Source organism: Brachyhypopomus gauderio, chromosome 2, assembly GCF_052324685.1.
Source record: "Brachyhypopomus gauderio isolate BG-103 chromosome 2, BGAUD_0.2, whole genome shotgun sequence".
NCBI classification, from domain to species: domain Eukaryota; kingdom Metazoa; phylum Chordata; class Actinopteri; order Gymnotiformes; family Hypopomidae; genus Brachyhypopomus; species Brachyhypopomus gauderio.
The window spans coordinates 44,659,178-44,681,724 of NC_135212.1; the positions used below are offsets into that span (position 1 = coordinate 44,659,178).

The 22,547-nt window shown below is 41.2% G+C and overlaps 5 protein-coding genes across 5 annotated transcripts in view; 4 read left to right on the forward strand and 1 right to left on the reverse strand.

The window, feature by feature from the left end:
- Nucleotides 1-3,312, reverse strand: part of lmtk2 (lemur tyrosine kinase 2) — a 29,790-nt gene extending 26,478 nt beyond the window's left edge. Inside the window, exon 1 of the mRNA XM_076996831.1 lies at nucleotides 2,760-3,312. Within this exon, the coding sequence (XP_076852946.1) occupies nucleotides 2,760-2,856 (97 nt within the window). The 5' untranslated portion in view covers nucleotides 2,857-3,312. The remainder of the gene's footprint in view (nucleotides 1-2,759) is intronic.
- A 1,353-nt stretch (nucleotides 3,313-4,665) lies between these two features.
- On the forward strand, nucleotides 4,666-7,523 carry pvalb5 (parvalbumin 5). The gene is made up of 5 exons (XM_076996836.1): nucleotides 4,666-4,806; nucleotides 5,294-5,373; nucleotides 5,989-6,121; nucleotides 6,346-6,455; nucleotides 7,176-7,523. The coding sequence occupies exons 2-5, from the start codon at nucleotides 5,313-5,315 to the stop codon at nucleotides 7,196-7,198; spliced, it is 327 nt and encodes a 108-aa protein (XP_076852951.1). The 5' UTR covers nucleotides 4,666-4,806; nucleotides 5,294-5,312; the 3' UTR covers nucleotides 7,199-7,523.
- Nucleotides 7,524-8,371: 848 nt separating this feature from the next.
- Nucleotides 8,372-10,449, forward strand: LOC143508377 (parvalbumin beta-like). Its single transcript, XM_076996835.1, has 5 exons — nucleotides 8,372-8,526; nucleotides 9,136-9,216; nucleotides 9,536-9,668; nucleotides 9,781-9,890; nucleotides 10,142-10,449. The coding sequence occupies exons 2-5, from the start codon at nucleotides 9,156-9,158 to the stop codon at nucleotides 10,165-10,167; spliced, it is 330 nt and encodes a 109-aa protein (XP_076852950.1). The 5' UTR covers nucleotides 8,372-8,526; nucleotides 9,136-9,155; the 3' UTR covers nucleotides 10,168-10,449.
- A 1,342-nt stretch (nucleotides 10,450-11,791) lies between these two features.
- LOC143508376 (parvalbumin beta-like) lies at nucleotides 11,792-13,380 on the forward strand. The gene is made up of 5 exons (XM_076996834.1): nucleotides 11,792-11,942; nucleotides 12,476-12,542; nucleotides 12,641-12,773; nucleotides 12,893-13,002; nucleotides 13,099-13,380. Exons 2-5 carry the CDS (start codon nucleotides 12,482-12,484, stop codon nucleotides 13,122-13,124), a joined length of 330 nt encoding a protein of 109 aa, XP_076852949.1. The 5' UTR covers nucleotides 11,792-11,942; nucleotides 12,476-12,481; the 3' UTR covers nucleotides 13,125-13,380.
- Nucleotides 13,381-18,834: 5,454 nt separating this feature from the next.
- Nucleotides 18,835-21,899, forward strand: pvalb8 (parvalbumin 8). The gene is made up of 5 exons (XM_076996837.1): nucleotides 18,835-18,914; nucleotides 19,409-19,473; nucleotides 20,493-20,625; nucleotides 21,208-21,317; nucleotides 21,602-21,899. The coding sequence occupies exons 2-5, from the start codon at nucleotides 19,413-19,415 to the stop codon at nucleotides 21,625-21,627; spliced, it is 330 nt and encodes a 109-aa protein (XP_076852952.1). The 5' UTR covers nucleotides 18,835-18,914; nucleotides 19,409-19,412; the 3' UTR covers nucleotides 21,628-21,899.
- The last annotated feature ends 648 nt before the right edge of the window (nucleotides 21,900-22,547 follow it).

The window sequence follows — 22,547 nt, forward strand, 5'->3', positions numbered from 1 at the left end:
CAAAATAGCTATGCTGGAGTCTCTGGCAAAGTTCAACCCAGGCCAGAGAAAAGTGACCACTACTATAACAGATAGTGTACCATTATGCTGGGTAAAGACATAGAGCTGTGTCACAGCCTAAAGAAGCAATGAAAGCAGACGGTGCAAATGAAATTCTCACATACTATTGCATAGTACACCATCAGGCATTGATTGCTAAATTTCACACTTTTCCCATGTGATGTGAAATGCAGCCGATCTTGTGAATGACATTGGGACCCACGCAAGGAACAATCTGCAATTTAAACAGCTGTGTGATGAGTAGGACACTCAGTATGGTGATGTGGCTTTTCATACCAAAACAAGACACTGAAAATGTATATTGTTTGATAACCACTCACAGATAAATATGTTTCTAAATAAGCATAACCTTAAGGAGCATGGGAACGAAGGTTTATGATCTTTATGCAGCGGATAATGCTTTTTCAAAGACTGATATTGCTACATGTGTTGACAAATGTGAGTTATGCAGTTTTCCAAACCTAAAAGTACTTCAGATACAAGTGTTGTCAACTTCCAGCAACAAACTTAGCAAATGGAACAGTGCTAGATTCAAATATTTCAAGACAAGAAATACAATGTTTTCAGCTAGTAAATAACTAACTTCTTGTTAGTACTGAAAGTGGAAGAGTCCGTTGCACAGCCTGAAAACATTATGTGCATGGATTTTCAGAACAAAAGAGTTCTGATGAACTACAACTAGAATTTGATTGTCAGGAAAAGGGTTGGCAATTCTGGATGTTGGTAGAACACTTTCCCAACATCTCAAGACTTGTCAGAATTATCTTCTCAATGCCCCTCCCTCCAACAGAGATGTGAAGCATCCCTATCTGTTCTGTCAAGTATCAAAGATGAAAAAAGGAATTGGTTGAGGATCCAACACACCAAGGAGGTCCTTAGAATGCAGTTCCAAGCATGCAATAAAATCTCACAATCCTTACTTGCCAGAAAGACCACCACAAATCCAACTGTAAGCATTATCAGTTAAGAAATGATTTTATATCAGTTTGTGCATTCTTCCCAAAGAAGCAATTAACCATCAATGCCATTTATTTATGTCTTGAAAGACAAGCAAATGTGTTTTTTAAGTGCAAGACTGGATGTGCAGTGGTTCTTAAACTGATTTTAGCCCATCACCTCGTGACCCCTCTAAATTCTTTAAAATCTAATCGCAGCAAAGTGTGACTTTTATTCTCAACTTACAGAATGCTCTGCTAATAATTACTGCTATGAGAATAAAGTGTTAAAATAATCATGCTGACAAATATAAACGCTGCCTAACCAACAAGTTATTTGGCAGACAAATAGCAACAGAGCTAAGGAAACCAGATACACACACACAACGAGCAATCACCTTTTGGCAGTATCAGACAAGAGCTTACATCTGTGTTTACATTCGCCAATTCTGTTCAACAAGCTGCTCAACTAACAGAGCCAGCGCATCACTGTTACTGCTGAAAATGAAGAACTTAATGTTAGGCAGCTATCAAATTAAACACAAACTCTAGAGAAATAACAGTAATAAACCATTGATTTATAAGGGTAACGTTAGACAGCTAGTTACATCCGAGACATTGAGACGTTACACGGGAAAGAACAAACGCAGGTCACCTAGAATCAAACCAGCTGGTTGGCTAGCTACATAGCTAACCTGACTAGTTACCTGACAGGACTGACTAGCTACATAGCTAACGTGGCTAGTTACCTGACAGGCTAGCTAGCTACAGCTAAGGTGACTAGTGTCCTGACAGGACTGACTAGCTACATAGCTAACGTGGCTAGTTACCTGACAGGCTAGCTAGCTACAGCTAAGGTGACTAGTGTCCTGACAGGACTGGCTAGCTACATAGCTAACCTGACTAGTGTCCTGACAGGACTGGCTAGCTACATAGCTAACCTGACTAGTGTCCTGACAGGACTGGCTAGCTACATAGCTAACCTGACTAGATACCTGACAGGACTGGCTAGCTACAGCTAACGTGGCTAGTGTCCTGACAGGACTGGCTAGCTACATAGCTAACCTGACTAGTGTCCTGACAGGACTGGCTAGCTACAGCTAAGGTGACTAGTGTCCTGACAGGACTGGCTAGCTACATAGCTAACCTGACTAGTGTCCTGACAGGACTGGCTAGCTACAGCTAAGGTGACTAGTGTCCTGACAGGACTGGCTAGCTACATAGCTAACCTGACTAGATACCTGACAGGACTGGCTAGCAACAGCTAACGTGGCTAGTGTCCTGACAGGACTGGCTAGCTACATAGCTAACCTGACTAGTGTCCTGACAGGACTGGCTAGCTACAGCTAAGGTGACTAGTGTCCTGACAGGACTGGCTAGCTACATAGCTAACCTGACTAGTGTCCTGACAGGACTGGCTAGCTACAGCTAAGGTGACTAGTGTCCTGACAGGACTGGCTAGCTACATAGCTAACCTGACTAGATACCTGACAGGACTGGCTAGCTACAGCTAACGTGGCTAGTGTCCTGACAGGACTGGCTAGCTACATAGCTAACCTGACTAGTGTCCTGACAGGACTGGCTAGCTACATAGCTAACCTGACTAGTGTCCTGACAGGACTGGCCAGCTAGCACACCAGTTGCCTGGACGGTCCGTTTGCCTGAGCTAACTTGGCTAAGCTAAGCTACGCGGCTTTACAGACGAGTTCAAGTTGTCGGCTAACACGATCGACATGTCAATCATAAATAAACACAGACTCTTACCTGGTTCCTGGGAGGCGAGAGGCGCTCCCTCACAAACCCTCACGAACCGCGGAGCCGCCGCGGCCAGTAGAAACGCACAAGCCCGAGAGCCGTCCATCCTTCGACGGGCTGGCTGGCTGGCTAGCCCGGCTTAGTAACCTTTTGAAGCGCTACAATTTACTAACAGTCAAAAAATAAATAAACGAGAGTCATGTGTGGGCCCGACTACGGAGCGCGGCCGATCCGACGACGCCGCTGGGTCGGTGGTAGGAGAACCACATCTAGGTCGCCGGAGGGAGCGAGCTACGCGGTAGCGGCGTGACCGTCGACGGCGATGTTGACCAGGATAGCCGGCTAGCTAGCCTGCGCTAGCGAGCCACCGGTAGATACCAGTTTCTTCTTACTTGCTGTCGTTTTTCATTAAAAAAAATATATACTACGAGTGCTCGTTATTTAAGTTAAATAATCTCAGGTATTCCCCCCAGCATTTCACAGTATCGCCTGAACGAAATCAAAACGGTACGGTTACTCGACACAGTCCAGCATCGCGTCCCCGCTCTAGCGCCATGTTCGCCCCGGGAACGTCACGTGCGTCCCAACAAATCACAGGATGCGCGAGGGGGGGGGGGGGAGAAAACATGCAGGGATGACGTCTGACGTCCCCACGCGCGAGACCTGGGGTTGTTCTTGAATGTGGCGTGCACTGGCCTGGCAGGTGCGGGTCTGCTTGCCAGATGCGCGATGCATATTTAATAAATTAGTGTGTGTTTCCGCAACGATGCCAGCTTTTTTTTTGCAGCAATAAAAATGTGACGATGAACACACACACACACAAAAAAGAAGCCTGCTAAACTATATATAGGTGACTAAACAAATGTTTATATCCTTGATTATATTATCCTTGTCTTGTTATCCTTGACAGCCGTCTTCTATTGTCTCATTATCGCATCTGTTACTGACTGAAGGAACAGGTAGTTCTACCACCTCCATGCACGGAGAGGAATGTTTACGTCCTAACCTACAGATTTGTTGTTTATCCTACTACATATTTACTCATATCTGTGAGTGTAAGGGAGACTGTTTACAAAGAGTTGACAATGATAATTATTGGATATTACAAAATATAGCCAATATATAACCAAGGTTTACAGCCCTTTTACAAGGTCTTTGTATGCATTGTTTTAGTGAGACCAGTGTTTACAAAAGAACAATAGATCAAAGTTTCACCAAGATCTCTAACATTCAAATGAAGAAAATTAATTATTACCAGTTAATAATAATATATATATTTTTTACAATTTAAACAGAAACTAGTTGAAACTGAATATAGCACTGTATGTACAGAGTAGTAAATAAGTAAAAGTACAGAGATTATACTCATATTGTTTCTTAATGAAGCAAATAAGATTTCATTAAAATTATTTAGAGATCATTCTGTGAAACAATGGTTGAATATTTTTGGCATTACTGCTCCATCTTATTGTGCACTGGGCAATCATCTTTAACAAAGAATGATCTTTCTTCATTAAAAGATGCCCTTTAGGAGACAGGAAAAATGAACAAATCTTATCAGAAGTGGGTAAAAACACTTATATAGGTAATATAGGACCAAGGGTGAGGCATTTATTATGTAGCCTATTATCTTATTATTGTCATCTATTATTAATTTATATATATATTTGTAGGAATACATGTGAAGGATATGATTAATAATTAATAATTAATAATTAATAATGTTGGTATAATTTAATTGCAATATTATCTTAATATCTTTTTAACAGTGAGTTATAGCAGTTTTTTACTAGCACCTAGTCAGAAATCATGTGCTCTGATTAGCTAATGAGCAGTGAGGTGTGTGTGTGTGTGTGTGTGTGTGTGTGTGTGTGTGTGTGTGTGTGTGTGTGTGTGTGTGTGTGTGTGTGTGTGTGTGTGCATGTGTAAGCGTGTGTGTCAAGGAGGTCTCCTTGGGTTTGAGAATCCAGGTAGTCTCTGACTCTTGTAATCACAGCTTGCACTCAGGTGGACAAGAAGGCTGCTTTGCGGATAAAGGCTTATCGCTCAGCTGAAGGTCAGTGCTCACACTATGATGATGCTGCTTTATGGTGATCACACTTAATTTGTTCTACTTTCACTAAAACTAGATAGTTTTGTTTTGAGTTTACTGTGTCGAGTGAATCTGTGGCAGTAAAATTAAAAAAACTGATGCTGAGGTTTGAAATGTTTTTAAAGCATTTTATAATTCAAATAATCGAATTGCATTCTGATATTATTTTGAAGAATGTATTATGTGTTCATGCTTAAAAGTCTTTATAAGCACAATGAGATTACATTTATTTTTATTGTTGTATTTATTTAAGTGCTTGCCTTGATACAATGAGGAATAATGTCACATAATTAGATAATATATGCAGATAATTAGAATGCTTATCATTATTACACAGACATATTACTGCTGCCAGGTTTCTAGCTGAACATATATGTAGTGGCACATATGCCAAGTGGTTAATCTTGTGCTGTTTCACCTGAACCTGCCATGTACATGTCCATGGGCCCAGCCTTCAGGTGGACCCAAGCATGGAATTTGCAGGCCTGCTGAAAGAAGAAGACATCTCTGCAGCTATCAAGGCTTGCCAAGGTCCTCTGAAGGACACAAAACCACACCCATGTATCCCACCCACGTTACCCACTACCCAAATTATCCACGATTTCATTTACAGCACACACCACTCGCATAAATATTAACTACCTGTATGCATGCATGCATCCCGTGGGCTCATGCATGGGGGATGCTTGGATGCAGGTAACCAGGCATCCAGGGGTCTGGGGAGCCGTCACCACCCAGGGACCACTGAGTGCACCGCACACTCAGGACCAGTCTGAACCATCGTGCATGCATGTTTTAAATCCCACCGGCTCTTAATTATCCATCTGATTGTGTCGACTGTTTTAAAAAGCAAAACAAAAGCATGCCATTTGGAGACATAGATGTCTGTGTTTACTCATACTACTACTACTGCAAGCCACATTTTTAAGCATCCCCCATAAAAGAAGACACAACATCTCCAGGCCTATTTGAAAAATAACCTCCGTACAGTTACAAGCTGTAAATCACCTTTAAATCTTTTTATTGTAGTTTTGATGCAATGTTACATTTATAAATGTGAGTGAGGCTCAGGAAACAGGAATGGCACCCACCCTGATTGAGTCTCTTGTCCTGCTCTTGTCTCTCACTGGTGTCACCTCAAACTAGCTCCAGGCAGTTTCACACACAAGGATTTCTTTGAACAAGTGGGCCTGTCTAGCAAGTCAAGCACAGAGGGACAGAGGGTGTTCACAGTCCTCGACCGAGACAAGAGTGGATTTATTGAAGAAGAAGAGCTCAAGTAAGAGCTGGTGCACCCTTTTACAACCTAGATTTGTTATTTTCAGACCACAGTAATGCTGCTCATTTAGACTATAAAAAATTTGAAATTGTTTTTCAGTAATAACTGAACTATAGTAATTGTTATTTTAAATCTTATTCAAATCTACTAAAATGTCTAGTATTAAATTAATTCAAGAACAGCTAGACTGTTATTGAACTTCCATTCCCTCCTGGTCTGTCCAGATTCTTTCTCCAGAACTTCTCTGCGGATGCCCGAGATTTAACAGATTCCGAGACGAAGATGTTTCTGGCAGCTGCTGACCGTGATGGAGATGGGAAAATCGGGATGCAAGGTAAAAACATCGTCAGATAGTTCAGCCTCGAGCACGCTCTGTCACCCTGGGAACATGAGCCCATCCTAACACTGCACTTTGACCCAGAGGACTAGATCAGGCAAGGGGGGCACCAGGGATTTGGCACCCGATGTAATGAGATCTCACTGGGCCCCAATGAAATAAATGTAGCCTACCTAATAATCTTTTAGGGGTCGTGTCAGTCAAAAGCTCTTACAGTTACTAACCCAATAAAATGTATGTAACCTTTTTTGTTTCTCACACTGGCAACAACCTTCCCAAAGTGAGAGATCTCTGGATTTTATAGCTTTATTATTTTATTCTGTGTTGTTTTTGTGAAGTGTATGAATAGTGCTACACAGATACCCTTGCCTTGCCGCACTCTACACGGTGCCCCCGCGCGTGAGGTTGGTAATACTGAAACCCGCAGATCAGCTGTGGCTGCCGTGGGATCGAATGCAATGCGATTTTTTTCAGAGTTGTGCCTCAGCTCAGGTTTTTATAGCTTAGAGATAAACTTTAGAGCATTTGCATAGTGCTTATCGTGTACGTACTATGAGTGATGGTTTGACATTTGATTACATTTGTTACATGATCATTTTGGAATGGTTATTATAATATTGAAATAATTTCAGTTCTTGTTCTGTAAGAGTTGTTGTTGTTAATTCTGCGACACAGACGTGTGTGTGTAATCACTAATTGTGTTTCTTTTCCCGTCAGAGTTCTGCGCCCTGCTGAACTGAAGTGGTGATGTATCCCCTGCACTGATGGCACCCTGTTGCGCTCTGCTTTCTATTCCCATCTATAAAACTGTGTCAGCCAAGCACTAATCACCATGTGAATATGCAGTTGTTTTGAACAAACCTTGTCTCAGATCACTGAATAATTGAATAAACTAATGAAATAGAGAAATAAAGATCATGGACTGTGTCTACTGTTCTATTGGTTTTATATGTGACAGAACTGTCAGTATAGTTAAATAAATATGGTGTGATTAGATCAAAACACCCGACATAACTAAACCGTATATACTTATACAGTAAAAAAAAAAAAAGCGTAGAAATGGTGTCAGCTGTTACAATCAACCTATTGCCCTTTTGAGTTTTTTTTCAACCTTTGCTTAAATCATTTCTTATCGCATATGCAAAATTATTGAAATAATTTCACTCCAACTTCTAAAGTGTCTTGTTTAAATAAATGATTACCTCTATAATTTATTGCCTACATGTTGCATTTGTCATGTAATTCCGTGTAAACTGGTGGATCAGGTAAATGAACTCGAGTATGGTCCCCTTCCCTTGGCAAAGTGCCCTCGGATCTGAGCTTTCAATTCCAGCACTGCAAGGAGAATGGCAGGTGTGCAAAACTTAATGCAGACAATGTCATATGATGCCACATCAGTTATATTTTAAAAATAACTTGATTTACTACCTTAAATAAATATATACTTGCTTGCTTACTATAACTAAAGACTATAATAAAAACAGAAAAAGTATAGACTACTGGATTCCTGAGGTTTTTCTATAATTTACTTAGAAGGTCTATGAATCACTTCCTGCTAAAACATTTATTATTTTATTTGTATGAATTTAATTTTGATCCTATTAAATTGTGGATTTAACTTGATTGAATTTGAATATACATGAGTTTCTGTCATAAGAGATATATGGTCGCCCTATTAATACTTCTCAAGTACCTCTCTTTTAAAATTCTTTTGCGTTTCCAATTATGTCTGCGAAATGAAACTAATCTGAACATTAATTCAGTTTGTCTCATGTGATGAGGTGTGAAGGAACGAGAGCAGAATCAGGATATAGGAGGAGAGTGACTCCAGGACTCTATACGTCCAACACGTGTTTCTGAGCATCGTCTCAGGGGTTAAAAATAGCCCAACTTGACTACTGGACACATTTTTTCAAAACTATTCGCTAGGCCTACACGAGGTATCCATTACTGAGCTCCAAACTCCTGTAAATGGTGAGGGCTGATGGTATATAAGGCAGTACAGGAGGCACCGGGGCACACCGCCACTAGCTCCTTTGATTTTTCACTCTCCTTGGGGAAGAGCAAGGTGAGTGAGATGCACATTAAGGATGACAGCATCACTACAGCGTTCAGTGTGTCTTCGGTCTGCAGAGTTTAGGATTTTGCTACACAGAGAGTTATTTTGTTGTGATTGAAAAAAAAAAAAAAAGCATCGCATCGCACGGACAGGTGTCTTGAGGAATATTCTAGAGACTGAGGAGGCTGTCTACATTAGCGCTGGCCTATCAGAAAATTGGACTTACTGAATCTCCTTGCTGCGTTCAGCGGAGGCATCCGAGATCGGATCACCTAAGGATAACTCATCACTAAGGAAACCATCAGGGCCCGTCACATTGACTTTAATCTCTGTCCGTTATTTTGGTTCACATGGTCCACAGCTCAAATGCACATCATTTGAACCGTGGACCATTTGGGTGCAAAAGGTTTGCCTGGCACTAAATAGCAAACGCTGACCTGCTGCATGATTTTTAGGTCATCGTGAGCGCCAACACGCATTGCAGCTGTGCTTTTGCAAAGTTGCTTTTGCTATGGTGTTGAAGGAGTAAATCCATAAAATTAGAGCAATACACAGTGCAGGCTTTTCCTTTAGCACTAGACTCTTGTGCTTATAACCTCCTGTCTGTTGATCCTGCAGCTTGATCCCATTTTGAGAAAATGGCTTTTGCTGGAGTCCTGACCGACGCTGACGTGAGCGCAGCTCTTGCTGCCTGCGAGGGTAAGCAACGCGTTTCCTGCTCCATAGAACTCTATAGAAATGCTCCATAGAACTCTATAGAAATGCTCTATAGAACTCTATAGAAATGCTCTATAGAACTCTGTAGACATATGAAATGAAAGTTGTATTTGTAAAATGCTCTTTGAGAAGAATGCAATAAGAAAATTATGTATTTTCATAGTAACAGAAATGACGACTAAGAGAATGAATATGAAACATGATTTGTGGTTTGACTGCATGGCCATCACTGTTCACTTCACAACTGAAGTTGAGAGATGATCAGGTGTGCAAACCATCTTCTGATAATCTGGGTCTACAGCACCTGACTCATTCAACTACAAGGCTTTCTTTGCCAAAGTTGGCCTGTCCTCCAAGTCTTCTGATGAGGTCAAGAAAGCTTTTGCCATCATTGACCAGGACAACAGCGGCTTCATTGAGGAGGATGAGTTGAAGTAAGTCGAGCTTATTTGTGGTAGTCCTGGTGCACTTCTGTCTGACCTGTTGGCAAAGTCTCTGACTCAACAGAGGCACGAGTGAGTCAAAGCATCTGTTCTGCCTCTACAGACTGTTCCTGCAGAACTTCAAGAGTGGCGCCAGGGCCCTGACCGACACCGAGACCAAGACCTTCCTTGCTGCTGGTGACAGTGACGGTGATGGCAAGATTGGAGCTGACGGTAATGTTATTGGCTCTTCAGGCACATGACATAGCAAACATCAGTAATGCGGGAATGAGGAGGGGAAGAGCCTCCGTGTCTCAGTTTTGAGCAACATAACACCGAGTGGCAAATGATGAAGGGATGAGCAGAGATATCCGCACGAGTGGCGATTGAGTCCGCAGGTGTGGAAACGTATGTAGAACAGCGAAACAGGAAACGCTTTTCATGTAATTCACTAATGGTAGTTTTATTTCTATTTTACCTCACAGAGTTCGCTGCTCTTGTAAAGGCTTAAATTTCCATCTGACCAAGACTCATCTCAGTTCATGGAACCTGATCCCAAGCTACTGCCCACATCTCTCTCAGCTGACCTAAGATCATATATATTTTTTATATCTTATTTATGAAATGACTTTGGACAGTTTACGTGACATTGAACACAGTGTCCTTAGAGTGTGTTGTTAATGTTATGTGGATGTGTTTTATTGCAAGCCCACTGGCTTGTGCAGATGTCTCTTATGCACTTCTGGGGAAGAGTGAAAAACAAGGAATAAATGTAGTTTTGGTGTAAAACGTCTTTGAGCAAAGGGTCTTTCCTCACCTGCTTTCCGCTGGTGCTAACACATTAGATGACCATTACCAAACAGTGCCTCTTAGTGTCCAGAGACATGAGCTAGACTCCCAGGGTAAAGATCTCTGGAAGACCTCAAAATGAAGACCTCAGTCTTCACACTTTCACTGGAGAGGGAAGGCCCAGAAATGTGCCGTGATGCACAGAATGGGATTTGCAATGGATACTTTTCACAAGCCCAGTTACAGTCCTTAGTGGCTCTGTGGATTTTCAGAAAGGCAATGCTCTGAACAAGTCTACTAAAGAAGTGTTAGCTTTACATATCAGGAGATTTTAAAAACCTTAACCCTGCCTTAATCAATTTATATCGCAATTGGCTAATATTTGGGTAGTCGGTAAATTATCTGACCATTTCAAAGCATGCAGTACCTTATGTTCAATAACAATGTATAAACATCACAAAAAATCGCTTTGTTTTAAAACATCTGATTTATTTATGTGACGTAGTACACTAATAGAAAAGGTGTGTACAGCAGTGCAGTTGTGTGTAATGTTCCTACCACTTGGGAGGTGTTACTATATTCGTCAAGTGCGATAGTGCTGCCCTCTGCTGTTTAAAAAAGCATGCAACGACAAGCTTCGCCATATAACGCTTAGAAACAAACTATGTCCTATTCACATTGTCGCAAGCATAGAATAAATACACATTTGTGCTTTGGGTCCATTGAAAGAAACCATAGTTCATTTATAGTACAGTTCACTGATTGAAAAATATTGTAACTCAAATAGGTTTAATCGAATCTAATATCCAATCAAAGTTATGCGTAATTCATACAAAACAGCAATAAAATTAGATTGAGTGCGAATACCTTTAATCTTTTATTTTAGTACTTTAGCAGATGTTAATGTCCAGAAGATCAAACATTTACAGTTCTAAACATTAACAGATTGAACCTGGCCGCAATGCAATTTGATATCGGTACAGAATATACAGTAACTCAAAAATAATAATTGCAAAAGAATAGTTGCGTTGCATACCTTAACATACATCCAAGAGAACGATCAAACACTTATATCTTGTAGTAACAAGATACTATGGAGCTTCTTATCCCCGAGGCGAGCCGTGCTCTTACCCCGGAGCTGTGCCAGCGCTCAGAAGAAGTGACCACAGCAATATCCATACACGCACTTCTCAACATTACGCAGTTTTGCCAGCGGCGCCCATTTCGACCGTATCAGCAGCATGTATTATTAGCATTGTGGGGATATTATAGACTTTTTTTCAAACTCACCTTTTAAGCATCTTCGTTTATGTAGATAAATATAGTACGGTCTGTCTACTGGACACACGTCAAGCAGTCTCCTTCCATTGGGTGTGCGTTACATTATGCCTCATATTTCGGGTGAGTGAAAGTATATAAGGCTTAAAGGAGCGTCCCACAGTTCACTGCAGTTGCTCGAGTCTTCTGAGTCTACCACAACCACCAAAGACAAAAGAGGTGAGTTTGCATTCATGGGACCCATGTCCACTGGGACAACCGCAGGAGCTTTTCCGGCTGAAATGTTATAGGAGCCACGACATCCTCAGTGGGATCTGCAGTACATTTGCAATAGGCCGTCAAAAAGAAAACTGTCCTCATCCTCTGAATCTCCCTTGGACTTACTTTGGATATGAGGGAGAAAGTCGCCTCGTGCTTTATTTGCAGAGGACCGCATCATCATGTATTGGACCGTTGGGATAAAGCATCCTCTTAGTGACCAATAAGCCGTGGAAGAGATTGCGGCATATGTCTTTGGGTTTTCTATGCTCTACCTCATTGAATGATTGAAAATAACCGAAATTCTGATCGAAAGTCAAGTCAACGAATAAATTCGAAACAAATTAAACGTAATTGATAGAGGACTTCCTAACCATCTGACGCCTAAATGCAAATGCATTGCTGTAGTGCTCTTAACAGCATTTGAGTCGATTTAGAGATGGCGGAACTTAATGTAGTATCAATTATGTAATATGATATTTTTTCTAATTTAGCTAAAGATGGCATTCACCGGTGTCCTGAACGACGCTGATATCACTGCAGCCTTGGATGCATGCAAAGGTAATAACAGCCTACTTTCACTGATAAATGCAATCACAGTTGGGCAGATTTTTGTGCACCACAACAACAACGTTAATAATAATATTTTTGTTTCTTAGCCGACGGCTCCTTCGACCATAAGTCCTTCTTCCAGAAGGTCGGTCTGACCAGCAAATCTGCTGATGACGTCAAGAAGGCTTTCGCGATCATCGATCAGGACAAAAGTGGCTTCATTGAGGAGGATGAACTGAAGTAAGAACCCACTTCATTCACAATAATGAACGAAATAATTATACAAATAATAGAAGTTAATGATAGAACTACTTCTACGGGCGCTATTGCGCAACTTCTGACACGCGGTCTGTCTACAGACTGTTCCTGCAGAACTTTAAGGCCGGCGCAAGAGCACTGACTGACGCCGAGACTAAGATCTTCATGAAGGCAGGAGACACCGACGGTGACGGCAAAATTGGAGCTGATGGTAATTTGTTTGCTTGTTTGTATTTCATTACACATTGCAATTAAGTTATTTATGACTAAATGCCTTGCTTAACTTCAATTTCTCCACTCCTGACAGAGTTCGCCCACTTGGTTAAGTCATAAATTGCTTATGACCAACGAACACTTCTCGCTCTGAAGGAACAACTTTGCCCAAGACCTCCCATTTTCATCAAGACTATAAATAATTTTTATACATATGCTTATGAAGTTTCCTCCCATGCAGCACACTGTCCAAAATGATGATTGTGAATGTAGCACGGCTGTGTATCCTGTCTTAAATATGAATTTTGCTTACTGTAAAATCTAATGCACTTTTACGGGAACGGACGATAAGAAAAGAATAAATATTCTTTTGCAATTTCGACTTTCTTTCCATTTTTCTAAAACAAAATAACAACAACAACAACAACAGCAACAGCAATAATGTTCTGTGGCACTCGGGGGAAAAGTCAGGCTTATTGCCCAGCGGACTGCAGGGGGCGCCAGAGAGACAGACTCAGAAATACACAATATTCCTAATATTCCTAAATCAGTGACAGGAACTGACATAAGTACTACATCTCTCTCTCTCTCTCTCTCTCTCTCTCTCTCTCTCTCTCTCTCTCCCCCCCATCTCTCTCTTTCAACCTTCCACCATTGAGGAATGGGTTCAGTTCCGGTTTTGGAGAGAGATGGAGAGAGAGAGAGAGAGAGAGAGAGAGAGAGAGAGAGAGAGAGAGAGAGAGAGAGAGAACATGAACACAAACTGAACAATTAAAAATCATTCTAGGAGGGGGACACAGCGCCTCCCTCGCTGCTAAATATGTAAGTACATGTCACAGCCTGAGAGACAGTGGGAAACAACCCCCCCCCCCCCCCTTCAGCTTCAGAATGTGAATGTAAATAATTGAAATGATAACTTTCCCTAAATGTTATCATATTTTATCTTATTTTATTATTGTTATTTGTTCTTTGTCAATGGTATTGTCATTGTTAACATTGCTGTAATGCTTTGGCAACACTGTACCCTATACAGTCATGCTAATAAAGCTATATTGAATTGAATTGAATTGAGAGAGAGAGAGAGAGAGAGAGAGAGAGAGAGAGAGAGAGAGATGGAGAGAGAGAGAGAGAGAGAGAGAGGGGAGAGCAACAGAGAGGGGGAGAGAGAGAAGGAGACAGAGAAAAAGAGAGGGAGAGAGAGGATAGAAAGAGAAGGAGAGAGAGGGAGAGAGAGTGAGGAGTAGAGAGAGATGGAGAAGGAGAGAGAGAGGGACACACACACACACACACACACACACACACAAACACACACCCAGCTGGATCAAATCAGTTTCGTACATCTGTCTTTAAACTTTAATTGAACTGTTCAGTATAGCAAACTCAGCTAATGGATCAGACCGCCACCAAAACAAACTTTGTCTAGAGATCACGAACATACTCATCACCTTCATTACTACCAGTATCACTATTACAGTACTCTCACCTCTTACTTCCTCTCTTTTACAATAGCTGTTAACTGTCATACAGCTATTTGTCCAACAGCTATTTGCCCAATATTGCCTAGTAATAACCTATTATTAATATAATTCGATTAGCATGACCTGTTTTTTGGGAGGCGTCGCTTTTAGGGGACGTCATTAGACGGTAGTTGGTTTGTGATATAGCCAACTGTTCGTACTTAACTTGGCCATTAGATGGCAGTACATTCTTGTGAATCATTGAATATGGCTGATATCCATATTGGCGACTTAGTGGTCAGTTACTTATTCATAGGATCTCGCAGGAGTGGCCAAACCCGATCCTAGAGATCTACCACTGTGTCATTTAGATTCAGCCCTCAATTCCTGTCATCAGATTTAAAACACCAAAAGTACTCATCGTGTCCTACGTGAACTAAACCAGGTGTGGCGGAGCCTATGACATTCTAAAGCGTGCCACGCAGGGTTCCTTCGGCAGCGGAGATGAGATCAGCGGGCAGAGGGATGGGTGGTGTCGGCTTAACGTGACATTACTGCCCATGAGTTAAAAGGAACGCCGCGAGATCCAGTGTCCCAGGAGAGCGTGCCAGCCTCTTGAGTTTCTCTGCAACATCATCAGAGGTTACCGGACGCATGGAAAGTCAGGACGAACCTCAGGTCACACGGTGAAGTTATTCGAAATCGGTGCCCTGCTGCGGAGGTTCAATGTAAATGTGAAGTACTAGCAAACCCTGGGAGGAGAGGGTGGGCCCCGAACTCCCTGATGCCTGCATGACTGGGAAAGCATTGTTAAACTGCCCCTGAGAGAGGCAAACTGAATAGGTATCTATTAGCTGCCCTTCACATGGGGGGGGGGGGGGGGGGGGGGGGGGGGGGGGGGGGGGGGGCAACATGGTGGTGTGGTGCCTCTCAGCACTGAGGCCTGGGTCCAGGTCTAGGAACCCACGATCTGAGTGGAGTTTCCATGTTCTCCCTGTGTCTGTATGGGTTTCCTCCAGGGTCTCCAGTTTCCTCGCACAGTCCAAAAACATGAAGGTTAGGTAAATTGGCTCCCACAAGTTTGTGTGACTGTGTGTCCACACTGTGTGCCTGAGTGTGTGTGTCTGCATGTCCAGTGGTGGGTGGTGCTCTGTCCTGGGTGTTGTCAAGAATTTCCTCTGAAGAATTTTTCTCTGGGATCAATAAAGTATTTATCTATCCATCTGTCTATCTGGTCCAGTCTCCCCTCAGCCATTGTGCGACTGGCTGCGGCTTCTCGCTGGTGTGTGAATGGTCATAAAAGCTCGTACCTGTGCCAATTGTAGAGCACCTCTGAAAGGTGCTATGTATAAATTGAAGTTTCATTAATTCATTCAGTCTTAATCAAGGATGAAGACGGTTTCGTCATACATGATGCATCCTTGCTCTTTGAATGCTGGTGGGGCCAGACACTGTTTTATTTAGTTCATTTATTTTTTGCACTGCTCTTCAAATTCCTGACCGGTAGGAAGGACAGAAGCCACTCTGTAGAAGCTGCACCCTGAACTAAACGCTGTCGGCAGCTGCTTACACACCAGCCGCCTTTACATGGCCCTTCCATTGAACTGATGAATGCTGAAGACAGTGTGTGAGCAGACACCCAGCCCTGTTCCCAGTAACCTGCACTTCAAACCACAATGAAAGGCCTTTTGCACTTAAGACATTATGAGCTCCTCACAAATATTTCAGCATGTCACTTCTAGAATGCTGAAAGGGGTAACAGTACACCTTCTAGCGTTATACTTCAGGAGTGAATATTTTTGAGCCCCTTTGATATTTCCTTTTAGTAGTGCCATAGAGCTTCAGTTATGAGTAAAAAAGAACAGTTCTTCTTGGTTCTTGGATTGTGGATCTATCTACACTGTCAGTCCAGCCATGACAGCAGAGCCCAAAAAAACTGCAGCAACACTAACACACATACACCTGCACAACTTCCCCTGGTGCTCCTTCAGCATTATTACTGTGCTGGGGAAGACCCATCAGCCAAAGAGTTGCTCTCAGTAAAGGGGATGTGTAGGGAGTAGAATTGTTTACTGATGGGCTACAGATGTAACTGTACACCCATAAAATGCACCTAAAGCCCAAGTGAATCAAATAAAGTGGCCAGATATTGTAGGGGCAAATATTAGTTGATAATATTACGCAACATTATAACTGAGGATTTTGTCGCCGCACTGTTGCAGTAATGATGCAACGGAGTCAGCGATCCCTCGTCTGGCCATCAGACTTCTCCTCTGACTTCTGGCCTAGCCAACATGACAACCATTATCCTACACACCCGTCACTAGATCCAGTCTAATCAGACACCTTTCTTACACCCTCCTGTTTCTCCACACAAGAATTCCTCCATCTGCACACTCAAGCTTCACATGCTGTTTTGTGTTTAATGACATGAAATATGCCTGGCTTTGTATTATGTCCTTTCCTCCATTTGTATACATATACTTGATTTTTAAGATTGATCTTAGTTTTGGCCTATCTTTTGCAATCTACTTTAGTTTTTGAGCCACCACTGGAACTTTGTGCATTAAACACAACTTGTAAATTGATCCTGCTCTATGAGTCTAAGTCTTTAGAAACAGATGGAAAGTAAGACTTATTTAACTTATGTAGAAGTATCAATGAATGCACCAAATATGTCAAAATATTACAGACGGTATGGGTCTACAAAATGAGTCTACATCCCTGAATCAGCAAGGAATTAAATTATAATACCCTTTTGGACTACACAGATGCATTCCTGCAACATTTTCTAATTTAATAACAGACGTGTGTGTGTGTGTGTGTGTGTGTGTGTGTGTGTGTGTGTGTGTGTGTGTGTGTGTGTGTGTGTGTGTGTGTGTGTGTGTGAGAGAGAGAGAGAGAGAGAGAGAGAGAGTTGAGGCAAAATTTATATTTGATTTTTCTGTAATCATATTCATTAGTATTCATATATGTATTGACCACTATTAGTAATAAGTGGAAAGGAAATCACTTTATTAAGGTATTAAACATATGTCAGGCTTAGGACACGTTGACAAGTCTGTGCTCAGCAGGCCTGTAGTCTCTCTCTCTCTCTCTCTCTCTCTCTCTCTCTCTCTCTCTCTCTCTCTCTCTCTCTCTCTCTCTCTCTACTCTTTCTCTCTACTCTTTCTAGTAGTACTCCTTGTGTAGATAAGGGCTCCATATGTCAGAATGGTAGTATATCTGACGCCTGGCAAAATGGAGGAACAAGGAGACCTTGGCCCAAGAACCCTGGCAGGGGAGGGGTGATGGGGTGATCTCATGAGAGAGAGAGAGAGAGAGAGAGAGAGAGAGAGAGAGACTGTGACGCCTGTGGCCTCCAGACAATCTGTAACAAACTACATTCCCCATAAGACCCCTGTTCGTTCCAAACGTCCAGTTTATTACAACCACCTTAATATACTTATCGGTCTATTTATAATATTTGTCATGCTTTATGAAGTTTGTCTTCATAGCGTTTCTGTCTTAGCGTTATTTTAGTGTCTTAGCCGTACCTGTTCGTATTCGTTTAAACTACTGCTTTTGTCGTTGTACGTTTTGTCTGACCCCTATTATGTTAGCATTATGATTATTTTTATTTGATTTTTGACTTTTGGATTTCTCGTTTTGCAATTAAACTTGTGCTCGAACTCCGCTTCCTAAGAGAAAGAGAGAGAAAGATCAAAAGAGAGAAACTCTAGCCTATAGAATAATTAAAAAGAGTGATCTGTACATTAAAAAATACATATTTAGGAGGGAGGATTGTGGATAAAAACTGCAGAAGTAAATGCATTGTTTTATCCAGTGAATATATTTAGTCATTTGAAAAACCATCAGGAGAGTATTACAATTTAAAGCCATCTTGAATTTCACTATATCAGACTGGTTGCGTTATGCAACTCTTCCTTAATTAATGTCCTGATCATTTAGTATGGTTAATTTAGAATGGTTTAGTCACCGTTCCTTCAACCGTCTGACTGCATAACTGATGATGGTGGGGGGGGGGGGGGGGTGTGCCGGTCATATAGGTGCAAAAAGGTAAGGTTGAATAAGTAAATAGAGTGAGTTGTTTGTGTTTGTTTGTTTGTTTACGTACGTATTATGATTCACTGTTGAGATGGGAGGCAAAGGGCCATGGAAGGTGCGTAAGCTGCATAGCACTTATTTCATCTTCCATCTACAAGGTCAACGTAGTGTCAGGACTAGCCTATCTGCACCCAGCTCCTGGTTAGATATAAATAGTAAAGGTTAATTAGTTAGGCAACAAATTTGAGCCGTGTCTGGCAGTGCGAATTTGATCCACAGACAGGTAACCTAAGAACTGCCTATTGTCCCTGCAGTCGGACGTATATAAATTGCCGCTGGAGAGACAGCGCACATCACATTGCACTATCTCTCTGTAGGATCAGCTAGCAGGCAGCAACTCCGAGGGGTAAGTCACAGTGTGCCCTTACCATCCCGCTACTTTTGCTACATTGTTTTGCATCTCTTCCGTGGCTGCAACGGTTAAATGGAGGAAAGGAAAGATTTTTTATATACGACACTTTCCCCCCATTTTTCACTCGCTTATTCCGTTTGACCTTCGATTTTTCTACTTCTTCGAACTATAAGTTTAGGATATTCTCAAACAAAATTGATGTTACTTTGTAGTTATTTTGCGTACTGTTGCTTATGTTGATAAAGGAAGACTATCCAGGTGAGGTAGCTGCCGCACCTCAGGTCATCTAAATTCGCATAATGTAGTGGTCAGTAGTAGCAGACCTACAAGTTCATTGAGTATAGCACTCAAATGTATTTGGCCCAGTAGTAGTAGCAGTAGTAATTTGCAACTACTACACGGACGCAAATGGTTTTATGGTGATAATTCAAATGGATTTACTGGCGTTTTGGAAATGGTATTAATTATTTACAACGGTTGTTCCTTAGGACCATGTCGCTCACATCTATCCTTTCCGCTGATGCCATCGACAGTGCTATCAAGGACTGCCAAGGTATCGATTTTCTCCGGGCGATATCGCTTGACTAGTGTTCTTTTCATCTTTCATTAGCCTGATAAGTAAATGTAATGGGTTCAGTGAGTGCGTCAACCTGAGTTTCTCCTGATCAAAATTATCCCGTTGAACTACTATATGCAGTATGATGTTATCTGCTTAGATTAGATTATCGTAAGATAATCTTTTAGTGTTGTGAAATAAAAGTGGGGTTATATGTTTTGGGAATTTATAGGTCATGCGAGGTAAACTATTGCTAACTAATAAAAGTAGAAAAACACTTTTCACGTAGTTATTAAATATTTAGTTGAAAAAAGTATAGAAAATAAATCGAGAAAATATGTCGATATTACGAGATCGTATGGGGTAAAAGCGACATAATCGACATAATTTTTACAGCATAGAATATCGGAATTCTAAAAGCTCGCTTAGTGGCACACATTAATATTGTTGAAAAAGTAGTCTACTTTGTGCTTAGTTATATCTCACAATGTTACAATATCACTTACTATAGAAGTGTTAATGCATCGTAATTATTCGCAAATTAAACATTTCAAGTCACCATTTATCCTGACGTGAAAAATCGTTAAAATTCGATTATCAGCAACTGAAACGAGAGGTTCAACTTTATGGTTATTAACTACAGCATCATATACATTTGTCGTACAAACTCTTTTTATTCTCTAGACCGTCAAAAGTCAGTTGCCATAAAGACTCAAAAAGAGAATGCGGTAATTTCGTGGCCTAGATCATGACAGTACCTGTTTAAAAGAGGCAAAGAGAGACGGAGAAACATAAAACACTACGGCATAAAAACTAGGATTGTAGAAATGAAACGATTTTACCACATATCTTGAACAATATTGTAGTAAGTTGTTATCTTGTGATAACCTTTGGAAGGGGATTTTCTGCCCTCATGCACCGTACCAGTTTTTAAGCAATTGCTTATGTGAAAATAAATTGTTTGATTGAAAATATTGCTGTTTTCTAACATGCATCATTATTTTCTCACCAAAAAGCACCAGAATCATTCAACCATAGGAAGTTCTTCCAAATCTGCGGGCTGTCTAAGAAATCCCCCGAACAAGTGAAGAACGTGTTTGAAATTCTTGATGATGACGCCAGCGGCTCCATTGACGAGGACGAGCTAAAGTATGACGCGTTTCACACACATTTCAAATAATTTGGGTATTCTATGTTGTAAGAAAAAAACAAAGAAAAAACAACAATAGGCGAGCAAACTATATATACTATATTCTGAAAAGATTGTGCCTGACACAAAAAGATAAGACACGAGATAAAACTGGTCTACGTAAGGTTTTTTCCCTGCTGACAATACTGAAATCGCCAATAGGAAATCTACAGAGTTTCTTGAACTGGTGATTGGACAGTCTGGCCAAACATTCTAGCAGGGTAATGTTCACTACAAGCTAAGATACCGCAAAGTAGCAACAACATTAACAGGGTGATAAACATTTTAGAAACCTTTTTAGGCTTCAGACAACCCTTTTTTCGTTTCTCAAATTGTGGCACACCAGAGCTTGCAAATTTTCGTTGTTCGAACTCTCCAAATGTAATGTTCAGGAAACACAGAGCTGCACAGTGCCGTCAGCAATGAGACTGAAGTCCTTTTCACAGATATGTTTAAGAATCTAGAATGCAGTGCTAATTTGAGGTTTGTGTCTATGGATTCTTCAGAATGCCATGCTAATGTGATAAGCTTTGTGTCTATAGATTCTTCTTGCAGAAGTTTTCACCTGGAGCTCGTCTGCTGTCAGAAAATGAGATCAAGTCCATACTAACAGTAGCTGATGAAGATGGCGATGGACAGATTGGAGTTGAGGGTCAGTATGCTTACATTTCTGAAGAATACCAGAGATTGTTTTATATGTTCCAGTGCACCAAGTAAAATGTGTTCATTTAAAATAGACTTCAGAACATTCAGTTTAATTACTTTTTTCATACTTTAAGCTTCAGAATGAAAATACAGCTAAGCTTTTAAACAGAATTTACCAGTATTTCATTTAATAAGTTTGACTGGGCTGACTCCAAACCTCTTATCTTATGATGTGACTACACTCTGAATTCACAGGACAGACATGTATAACTCTGTTTCTTTTCCATACAGAATTCCAGACCCTGGTGTTCTCTTGATTTTCTTCTGAATGACCAGACTGCTGTCACCTCAATATCCTCTTCACTGGATTTTGATTCAATGCAACATGTACTTGTTGTGTTCTACCCAATCAATCTCCACTTTTTTGGAAACCCCTAGTCAAGCAAACATAAAATGAGCACCATAGTTTCATATCCTTTCAATGACTGTAGAGATTCTGTAACGGAGACTGTAACTGCATCTCCCCAAATGCACCATAGCACAAACTAAATGGTTTTAAGTAAATAAATAAATGGTGAAACATTCCAAACATTGTCTCTTGGTATTTTGGTGAACTTTAAAACACAGGACATTGACCACAGGACTGTAGAATATTTTGATATTAAACAGTTAAAATATAACAGCAGTATTTGTCTGTGATAGTGAGAAATATATTTAAGTTTCTTTAAGAAAAATCAACAACAGTGCCACATTTATTTGACCAAACATTCAGCCAGTGATCACGTGTGTAACAGTAACTAAGAACACTTGAGGGGTGGACAGGCATGACATGTTAAGTGTAAAAGTGACATGATTGGCACACGGGCTAAGTGGTGTGGAAACCTGAGAGACTGACACTGATGGATAAGTGTTATAGAAAGTGCAAGTGATACTTAGCCACAGGTAAGCTAGAAAATGAAACCTGCATCTGACCAACTATTGTTTACATGGTATTTATAGTAGGACCTCTAGAAGACCACAACAATCTGAATTAAATCAATAAATTTAGACCGTTCAGCATGCACATACACACATATGTACCCTCCTACACATCCGTACTCTCATTCAGCATACACTTCCAATGACCCTCCTCCCTGCTGTCAGTCAACATGCTCCTCCCATGACCCTCCTCCACACTCTCATTCAGCATGCTCCTCCCATGACCCTCCTCCCTGCTGTCAGTCAACATGCTCCTCCC